Source organism: Pholcus phalangioides, unplaced genomic scaffold (assembly GCF_987345545.1).
Source record: "Pholcus phalangioides strain wild (caught in Gottingen) unplaced genomic scaffold, Ppha-v1.0 ptg000010l_1, whole genome shotgun sequence".
Classification (NCBI taxonomy): domain Eukaryota; kingdom Metazoa; phylum Arthropoda; class Arachnida; order Araneae; family Pholcidae; genus Pholcus; species Pholcus phalangioides.
The window spans coordinates 13,084,267-13,095,603 of NW_028301603.1; the positions used below are offsets into that span (position 1 = coordinate 13,084,267).

The 11,337-nt window shown below is 40.3% G+C and overlaps 1 protein-coding gene across 1 annotated transcript; it reads right to left on the reverse strand.

Annotated features, from left to right (window-relative positions):
* Window positions 1-1,001: 1,001 nt before the first annotated feature.
* Window positions 1,002-5,850, reverse strand: LOC149080949 (uncharacterized). Its single transcript, XM_089238270.1, has 2 exons — window positions 4,617-5,850; window positions 1,002-1,150 (listed from the first exon to the last, which is right to left on the reverse strand). Exons 1-2 carry the CDS (start codon window positions 5,848-5,850, stop codon window positions 1,002-1,004), a joined length of 1,383 nt encoding a protein of 460 aa, XP_089094396.1.
* Window positions 5,851-11,337: the final 5,487 nt, after the last annotated feature.

Here is an 11,337-nt window from a genome sequence, read left to right on the forward strand (position 1 = left end):
TTAATAATAATAATAATAATAATAAATAGCATTTAAAACCCTCCAGCCTCTCGAATGTCATCATGTTCAGTTAGAAGACCGTAAATAAGTTAAAAAAATTTCTCGCAAAAAATAAAGTACTCTGAAATATTCCGGAGATAATACTTGAAATAACAGACTCTTTCTGAAATACGTGCGTCGCAAGACAGAATACCACATTTCCACATTTCTTACGGTCACCTCGCTGTCCACTACATGCAACGTTCCTTGTAACGTAGACGTCACCGTCTCCACGGGACGGTTATTATTATTATTTTTTTCCCCGGAACGTGTTCCGTAAAATAAAAATATATAAAGGGCCACCGCGGGAGCGATATAGAAATAAACGTCTTAAATACTGCATCTCTCTCCTTTTTTTCCTCAGAATATCTACCTTTTTTGCTCTTCATTCTGAAGGTACCTAGAGAGAGAGATTCTCTAGGGATTCTTTCTGACAGTCAGGAAAAGAAGAAAAAAAATTATATATATATTTATAAATGTGAAAATGGTAAAAAAAGAAAACTAAAGATGCTACACAACGTGTGAGAGAGAGAGAGAGAGAGAGGTGAGAATATTACTTACTCCTCTCTCATATATAGCATCAGCAGCGTCCCGGATGACGCAGAATTAGGGTTCTAAAATAGTAACGAGCGCGTTCCATGGTGGGTATCTCTCACTCACACACACAAGCGAACTCAACCCTCTTCCGTGTGCTTTGAACGCTATTATTCATTCTGCGTGTTCGGTTCCTTTTTCTTTCAAGAGAGGAACCCCACCTTTTTCCCGTCTGTAATATAGTATAGTACTAATTTTGTTGCCCCCCATGTGTTGTTGTGTACATAAATCTGTACTGCTCATGAGATTCGATGATTGAGAAATTTGCTGAATATTTTATGGAACTATAGCCGGGTTTTTCGTGGGCCTCCCCTCTATAACAAAGATTTTCAACTGGTAATAGGCATTTTCTGGGAACTGTGCCGAGGTTAAACTCGGGAAGAAAAAGTCATCCGGTCTTCGCCGGGAGTCAAACCTCCGATATCTCGCAAATCGAACAAGTGCGCTTTGCAAGCACCTTTGGTGGGACGATCCTCTAAACCCCTGCGACTAGTAGTGCGATAGTGATAGCACACGTCTTAAAGAACGACGCAAAAGAATTGATATTATAACATGATATATGCGGTCAGTTAATTATTAATGAGTTATGATTATTAATTAATAAGTTTCAGTGAGAGAGGAACACGCTGGTTAATTGATTCTCTAAAACGGGCTTTTACTGTTCGGATTAAATTAATTAATTAATTAATTTTTAAATTATAACTATTAAATAATAACCAGAGACTCTCAATTCGGTCGTGGTTAAACATAAGAGTTTTAAAGGGATGGAATAAACTGAGCTTTAGTTCGGATGATATCCGCTATAAAATGGATACTTTGCACTTTAAATATAAGTGCAAAGAATCCATTTTAGAGTGCAAAATATCCGTTTTAAAAGATGCAAAGTATTCGTTTTAAAAAGTGCAAAGAGTACTCAAATTAGAGTTCCAAGTAACAAGTGCGGCGCTGAGGTAGAGGCATTAGTAGCCTCACTCAACTTCATCAAATGGCCCCAGGTGGAGACCTAGGACAAGAGGACCTGGGTTCGATTCCTGGGGGGGGGGGGGGGGTTGCGGAGACCAGATGAACTTTTCTTTCCGAGTCCACCTCGGCATAACATCCAGAAAATTTCATATTTTCCTGATGTATTGGGCTGAGAAAAAAAGCCAGTCATCTCTATCTCTATTTGATTGACAGAACTAACATCGTTAGGCTGCCACCAGGACATCTTTCTAAACCATATACAAGCACGTCTGGTGTTCCTCAGGGGTCCAATCTTGGTCCGTTACTTTTTCTCATCTTTGTAAATGACTTAACCATTGTATCTTCAAAATAGCCGTTGCCTCATGTTCGCTGATGACCTAAAATTTCATCGATCAATTCAATCCATAGGAAACTGCTTGGCTCTTCAAAATGATATATTCCGCCTGAATGATTGGTGTCGTGACAACAATCTCGGTCTGAAAATGTTTCAAAGTGCAGTGTCGTTTCATTCACGCGAAAATTTCATCCATTGCTTTACGAATCACAGCGTAGATACAGCAACTATAGAAAGAAAGAGCATGGTAATGGATTTAGGTGTAAGTTGCAAGAGTGATTTGAACTTCAGCGATCACACGGAAAGTATCTTGTCAAAGTCCAACAAGTCACTTGGCTTTCTCGTTAGGTCGTCTTGGCCATTCACCTCAGTTCCAGCGATGGTACGACTGTATTTCGCGCGAATATGTCTTACCCTCACTTGAGCATCGCTCAGTGATATGGGACCATATTCCTGCAGTGACGAGCGTACGTATTGAACGTGTACAGAAAAAGTTTTTTTGAGGTCATTATTCCGGAAGACTTTTGGTGTGAATGTCCCGGATACAAATACAAATACAACGCCACAACAGGCAAATTGCCCAACAAGGTAGCTGACTTGAGAACATCACGGATCTCCGAGCCATTTTTTGGAGGCCCTACCCACTACTGCTACACCACACATGCACCCCCCCCCCCGTGGAACCCCCAACGCATCGGTACATGCGGGAATGTGTGCGTGTACGTGTAGTGAAACCTGACGTGAAGTTTTTCGTTTCTCTGTAATGCTTGTTATGTGTAGTGCTGCCATCTGTCACCAGTTTTTCTAACTATGAGTGAAGTGTTATGATTGAATGATTTATCGTTGTAGGACTGTTGCTCTCTGTGGCGAGACTTTTTAACGGGGAGATCGGCTCGCATTTGCGCCTTGAAGTTGGGAACCACAGAAAACCAACTTCAGCCGACCACCACTGTGGGGTTCGAACCCGGATCCTCGCATCGCGAGTCCGTCACTATAACCACTCGACCACCACAGCGGCAAAAAGTGTAATTATCTGGAGGTGGGCGGGTTTGAACCCATGTATCCTGAACTCTTCCCATTTTCCCTAACTCCATATCTTACCAACCCACCACTACAGTAGTCAACTGCAGCCTACTTCGGATCTTCCTTTTTTTCAAGATGGCATCTCTCGATAGCAAACGTACAAAGCGAGATCTACCATTCATTCACAAAGTTCTTCACGGCAGAATCGATGACTATTATCTGACGAGCCTAATTAATATCTCCGTGCCATCTCGCGAGCGACGGGTTCATAGTTCCCGAAATGTTCTTTATTTACCTCGTGCACGCACGAAAATTTTAAATGCCTCACCAATTTTGCGGGCATGCAAAGATTATAATACGGGTGAATTCCCAGATATTATTCACAAGGATTCCATGTTTTACTACTAAGTGCTATATGGAATTTGTATATGTTTTCTGGTTTTCTCATTTGTCTTCCTCATATTGAATTCTCGATGTGTGTTTCCGTTGCGCGTATATATTTTTGTATTTTATATTTTTTGATGATTTTATTTTTAACGTGCAAAATTCGATGCATTGTTATTATTAATTTAAGTGTTTTTCTATTGATTTTCATTACTTGTATTTTTCGTATTCTTATGTCCGTGTTTCCCATCGCTGTTATTGGGCTCAGCAGTGGCGTCGGAGCCGGGGGTGCTGTGGGTGCTCAAGCACCCACGGTAATTTGTGGCATGGATCCGAGCACCTCCAGAATTGATCCAGAAATTAAAATTTCCGATATAAAATTAAAGACGAGCACCCACAGTTTCGAAACATTTCCGACGCCCTTGGGGCTCAGCCTGTTGAGATGGGTAAATAAATAAATAAATCTCCATACCCCCGTCCTACTTGAAGGCCATTTGCTGAAGTTAACGGAGGCGACTAACGTCTCTACTTCAGCGCCTCACGCCACGTCGCGTGAAATTTGGAAGGTAGGGTCGTATCTCCAGTGGTGCATATGTTAATACAGTGATAGTGATAGTGATAGTGATAGGAACCGAGAGACACCCAGGCTCTGTCACACTCAGTGATATAAGCACATTGTCCCTGGGGACTCGGGTGCCTCCGGGGAAACCTAACCATTTATTGATCTTGAGAAAGATATATTACATACTTGGGCAGGTGCCATTACGCACCTCGCCAGTAAACAAGTATAAAATTTGTAATCGAAAAATGGTGATTCTGTAAATAAATCACAATTGTAAATCACAGGTTATAAATCTCATAATAATCGTCATAATCGGGAATAGTTCTTGATAAAATTTGATCTGCTTCTCTTCAGGGATTTCCATTGGATCAGTAACTATCACATCAATGAAAGCTGTCAATCTACTGCTGGGTTGATCTAATCGCTGCACCGTGTAGTTTGATTTAGTCCAAAGACATTCGTCAGTAATTGCTGCCTGTATCCAGCTTTTCGATAAGCCAGCGTGGATCAAACTATTCTCGACTTACTCAGGCTCCTCTTCTTCTTCCTCTTCTCTAAACAGATGTACGAGATCGCTGTCTGGGTGTAGTTGACGTCGTAGTCTAGTGGATCTCCTAACTGGCATAGGTGGCTCTCTATCTGGTTCTGGCTCCGGGACTGTAGTTCTGATATCCTCAGGGTGCTGCTCTAGAAAGCGGACCAGTTTACGTATTTTACTTTTCGAATCTTCCCGCTTCAGGATGCACTCAAGCCAAGGTATTCGCAGATGTTCAGCTGGCTCTCTGAAGTGGAAAGCCGTTGACTTGGGGCATAGAGTTGCGTAGTGAAGAGGCGTGCCTATGGCCAAACATGAGCATTTATCACTGGGGATTGATTTGAACCTATGAAGGTTAGCCGGAAATGGACCATGGCCCGTTACGAACATAATCATCTCACGTGACCATTTATGGTTCCGAGGCATTACATGTCGCAGGATCCTATGAGTTGATCGACCGGGCTCTGCGTTGTCATCCCACCTCTGTTGCCATTTATTCATTAGATCCTTCCATAGGATTGCTTTGGCGTGTGATGCGGGAAGCAGCAGATCACCTGTAATGATTTCGCATTCGGTAGCTTCCTTCGCCGTGGTATCCGCCAATTCATTACCCCATTGGCCTATATGTGCTTTTACCCAAGAGAGGCTTATTCTGGTGTGATTGCAGAGAAGCTGTCTTATTGTCCTAGCCATTTCATGACTAGACTGAGGATTAGAGACCGCCAGTATGCTAGAGCGACTGTCAGATCTAATTAGGGCAGCTTTTCGATGTAAAGAAGCATCTAAGACTGCGTTGTAGATGGCGAAAAGCTCAGCCTGAAACACTGAGTTATCATCCTTTAGCTTGACCGACCATCGGGCTATTACTTGTTTACCTTTAGTCTTAACGTATGCTGCTCCAGTCCCTTTTTCCGACTTTGATCCATCCGTGTAGTATATAAGTGTGGATGACTGAAGCAGCTCACCTTCGTTTTCTGGTTCGTCAAAACGTATTTGGCTGTTCCGCAGCCCGAATGACGGGTGGGATGACCAACCCTTTATTTTTCGTTCATATGCCTGAGGATCCAATGTATTTTCCGTCGTTGAGACTGTCTTGCGGAGCTGGAGTAGGCGAGCCGACTTAGCTAGAAACTCCATTTTAAGGCTCAACGGAGGGAGGCCCAAGATAGTCTGGAGAGCATTTGTCGGGGTTGTACTATAAGCTCCTGAGGTGTACAACAGGTATCCTCTCTGAATTGAGTTCAGTCTGTTTGAAAGCTGTACCTGAGGCGATGCACACCAGATTGACGCACCGTAAGCCATAGTTCGCTCTGCCACCGTCAAATAGAGGATTCTGCGCATTTCTTGATTAATGCCCCACTTTGCTCCGGCCATAAGTCGCATCTTCTGCAGGGTAGCAGCAACTTTATCCTTCATTTTCTGGATATGGGACTCCCATTTGAGATCTTGGCTAATGGAAACTCCTAGATACTGCAATACCGTAGTTCTTTTTATTGTCTTTCAAATCATCCAAATCGATGGGGGGCGCTTCTTTGAGATCCAGAGAAATCTCGTTTTGCTCGCCGACAGGCAAAGGCTATGGGATAATAACCAATTTGTGATGGATTGGAGCGCCTTTTCCGCTAGCTCTGCAGTTCCTTTGATCAACTGGTGAGACGCAATAACAAGTATATCATCGGCAAAGGCCTGGACACGGATATTGGCTGGCCACTCCATTTTCAACAGCTCGTCGAGAACTAGATTCCATTACTAGTCCCCACTCAAATATTCCTTGGTACATCCAATTTACAAAAAAGGAGATGCAACCGATTTAATAAATTACAGACCAATTTCTATTCTACCTGTTTTTTCAAAAGTTATGGAAAAATGTATGAAAAAACAACTTCTAAATTTCTTAAATCATCAAAAAATTTTTGCCACCAACCAATACGGATTCCAAAAGAAAAAAAATACAGAAATGGCTATAATTGATTTATGTAATCGTTTAAACAATGGATATAACTTAAACAAATACTCAATAACCGTATTCCTAGATCTTAAACGAGCCTTTGATTACGTTGACCTTAATATCCTAACTAAGAAACTTTACTCAGCTGGCATCCGTGGTAATATATTGAAATGGTTTGAAACATATTATTACAATAGACAACAAGCAGTTAAAATAAATGAAAAAATTAGTACATTCTTGGAAGTAAAAAAAGGCGTACCTCAGGGATCAGTTCTGGGACCTGTACTTTTCCTCATATATATAAACGAATTTTGTAAACTAGAACTAAATGGAAACTTAATATCTTTTGCCGATGATACAGTACTGTATGTAGAAGAGATGGAAATGGAAAATTTATTAAAAAAAGTAGAAGAAGACCTTTTCAAAATAAATAGTTGGCTAAGTAAAAACAAACTGCAAATAAATATTCAAAAAACTAAATATTTTTGCTTAAAGACAAAAAACATAAATAATTTTAATAATATACATATAAAAATTCATAACCATTCCCCTACTCATAGCATATCATACTGTAACTGCCAAGAAATAAACAGAGTTTTCGACTACAATTATCTGGGCATAATAATACAGGACGACCTAAAATGGAATTTGCATTGTGGAAAAATAACTAAAAGAATTCGAACTTTTGCAGCGGTATTGTATAGACTTAAAAATGCAATAGATGAAAAATTTTTTAAAGATATATTTTATGCATGGATATATTCAATTGTAACGTATGGAATCTGTGCCTGGGGTGGTGCATATTATACTAACATAAATAAATTAGATAATATATATAATAAAATCAGATTCACAATAAAAACTAATCCCACTAACCAAAACAAAACTGAGTGCCATGCATTATCCATAAGACAAAACTATATATACAGAATAATAAAATTTGTTATAGCAAATGAAGAATGGTTAATAAAGAATCGAAACAGATCTTCAAGTAGATTAAGTATGGAATATCAAGTGCCAAAAACAAATAAAACTCTATTCAAAAAAAGTTTTAGTTACACTGCTCCAAAGGTATTAAATAAATACCAAACTGCTAATTATACTAATAAAAGATTGAATTATAATATTTTTGATTTTGCAAAGAGCATTGTGTTTGAAACAATAATACAATAGAAATATTTACTAATACCTATACGTTTATTTTATTTTTACAATACGTGTTTAATTTTTGTGCATAGAGATATCTAACATAAATATCTATATCTTCAACAATTTTCATGAACACTAATCACAATTTGAAGAGATAATACTACGAACAAGATGTATTTTTAGTTTTAATTTTAAATATTTTCAACATATTTTTTTGATGTTTTAAAAATCCAATTATTGTGCGTGCACACGATCATAAATTACTAATGTTTTTTTTTTTTGTTGTTTTTTTGTTTATGATAATAGAACAATAATGAAAGTTGCTTGAAAAATAGAAATATAATATTACAAATTATTCGACCTTCTGGAAGGACAAGTAGTCCCTTGAGGGTCACAGAGTGGGTGTTTATGTATGTCCATTTGTCCATTTTTGTTTATTTATTATGTATTTTGTTTTGTCATCTGTCTTTCTTGTGTATTTTGTAACGTGTTCTGTTTTGTCCAATTAATTAAAAAAAAAAAAAAAAAAAAAAGAGGACCCGAGCACGACCCTTGTGGTGCTCCCTTTTGCAGATATTTAGTAGTCGATCCCGCGTCAGTCACAATCGCAGCTTGTCGATCGTGAAGAATGTCACACAAAATTGCCTTGAGCTGTGGAGGGACAGGCATTTCCACGATTCGGCGAAGGATAGATTCGTACCTTATGTTATCAAAGGCACTTTCAATGTCTAAAGATATGACGGCTACATCGTTTCCTTTGTCTCGCTGAGACTTAATTTCTACCATCATATCTTCCAAAGCCATCTCAGCTGATTTGCCTTGTCGGAACCCATACTGATGAATGTGCCACCAGTCAACCCTTTCCGTGTAATACATGATGCGCTGAACTATAATTCGCTCCAATATTTTACCAACAGAGGAGAGTAAAGATATTGGCCTATATGACCTCAAGTCATTGGGGTTACGGCCTCTTTTAAGAAATAAGAGGAGCTTTCCGATTTTAAAATGACTTGGGAAACATTCGATCGAGTAGCACTTGTTGAATAAGGTGTGCAGTAGATCTGGAAAGGATCTGTTGATTGCCTTGGTCATTCGATTATTCACTCTATCCAATCCAGGCGCCTTGTTATTGTCTAAATTGTCTATAATCCTTCTTATCTCTGATTTGGAAATTGGTCTATCACGATATCTAGGAGAGTCAGGATGTGCTGCTACCTTATGAGAATCTTGTGTGGATTGAGTTGAAGAGACTGGGACATCTGGATATATTGTTTGAAGTTGTCGGGTGGCCGCTTCTAGGATTGTCTCATTACCTGTCTTCCCCATCATGACTTGGGGAAAAGATTTACTTTTCATTGTTGCTCGATAGTTGGTGCCGTAAACCACCGTTGCATCTTCACATGACTTTCTCCAAGACGCAATCTTAGTTTTACGTACCATTTTTGTATACATCGCCCGGTGTTTACAAAACATCGCCCGCAACCTGGGTTTGTCCTCTTCTGATGCCTTCTGGAAACGCCTCTTCAAGGCTCTTGAATGTTTCCTTTCGATTTCTAACTCTCTGTTCCACCACTTCGACTGATTCTTTTTGTCATTGACTCTGTCATTGGTCTCGGCTGCAAGAAGTGTCCGGTCACTCGCCGTCGTCAGTACTTGGAACAAGGATTTCGTCGCTTTCTCCAGGTCTTGTGAAGTATAACACCTCTTAATATTAGCTATTTGGTCTGGAATGCAATTTTTAAGATATCCTGTAAAGTTTTGGAGCCTTCTTTGTGTGGTGCGATAGCTTCTTCTTGTCGTAGTCATGGTAGTCGTTTTTATAGACATATGGATATAAGAATGACTACTCTGTGTCGTCTCCTCCCCTACGTACCACTCTATATTTTGTGCCAGCACTGGAGAGTTGGTCAGGGTTAAGTCGGGCCATCCATAGCTTCCTGTGTGGCCATATGTGGGTGTCTTATTATCGGCGTTCAACAAAATTAAATCTTTCGCCAGAATGAGATCTAGTATCATTTGACCTCTTTCATTATTATCATCATAACCCCATAGACTATTATGGCCATTCCAATCAGAAGATATAATGATTCTATGTTTTGAGTTCTTCGTGATCATTTCCTCCATTTCTTGTATGACCTCGTATAAGTTCTTGTAAGGGGACGAGTAAGAACTTATTAGGACAAGTTCTTCTCCATCCACATGTAATTGAATTGCCACTGAATTTTCCTTGGTTTCCAAAGAAGCCCCATGGATACAGGTATTCCTAATGACAATTGCAGCCTTACCGTTTTGCGATAACCACCGCGGCCAGCTTGTCGGAAGACCCTTTAGCTCATAGCCATGCTCCGTGCGCCAAACCCATGGTTCTTGTATCATCATAATATCGATATTTTGACCATTTGCTGTTACTTCGAGTAAGTAGCTGGCCGCCTTGGCTCGATCAAGATTTATTTGAATGATATTGATGTCCATTAGAAGCATCAAAAGTGTTTCACTTGGTATTATAAGTCTTTTGAGAGACACTGTTTTTCACATTTAGCAACTCCGACTCCCGGCCACTAGGCCACGCCGGCCACACACTAACAGGTGTGAGGAGCATTTTAGGCCCATTACCTTATGATTGATGTCCATTGCCGTCTGATGTGCCATGTTCATCATCCAACAGTTGATACACCGCCGTGCCTTGCATCCCGTCTGCCCATATTCAGTGGAAATATATGGGTTGGAATGACGCCACTGGTTTTCTTGGCGCCGCCAGTGCGCCTCTCTCTGAATGCGGTTGAATCCAGTCTGCACCGACCTACGATCCGGCATTACATTGGTAGACCCACAAAAATTATAATAACGGTATCGATGATTCTTTGATGGCTTTGTTTTTGCCATAGTCCTATTAGCATGGTGACTCTCACTTCGAAGTTTAGTGGATAATGACCTTCTACTACTGGTGAGAGTATCATTCAACCTAGTGAATGATTTGTCGTTGTACACTACTTTGTCGTTAAATGTTACTTGTTTGCGGCGCCATTCTTCTACGATAGAATATTCATCACCATGACTAGGGAACCAAGTTTTACTTTGTTCACTGCAAGGACTTGGGTTCTGTTGTTCCTCCTCGCTACAGTGTTAATACAGTGGATTCCCAATTGAGGGGGAGGGGTCAACGGCCATATTTACTGGGGGTTTATCGTCCAAGTGTAAAAATATTAGAAAAAAAGCTTCACCGCCGGGAGCAACAGGTTCTCGCATAGTTAGAAAAGTAGATGGCGGCACTACACATAACATACATTACGCAGAAACAAACTTCACGTAAGGTTCACTACACGTGCGCAAACACACCCACATTGGCGTACGCAGGGGGGGGGGGGGTTCTAACTTCCCCAAGCCAAGATTATAGTGTTATTTTGCAGGAAATAACGTAACCCCCCCCCCCACACTTGAGAAAATTTTGCGTACGCGTATGCACACAAACACATTTCAAAATTCGACAGTTCGTTAGAAGTTCCGCAGGGGAATATGGACGAGTGGCTTAGTAGACTGCAGCATAGCAACAGGCCTACAACAATACAATTATTCGATCATTACACTTCAATCATAGTTAGAAAAATTGATGGCAGATGCAAGCACTGCACACAACAAGCATTACACACACACACACATTTCAACATGTACCAATTCGTTAGAAGTTCCGCAGAGGAATATGGACGAGGTGCATGTGTGGTTCAGTAATAGTAGTAACATTGATATTATCTGAGACAAAAAGTGTAAAAGTGTACTTGTGGTGATAGCTGCCGATAGGGATATGAAAC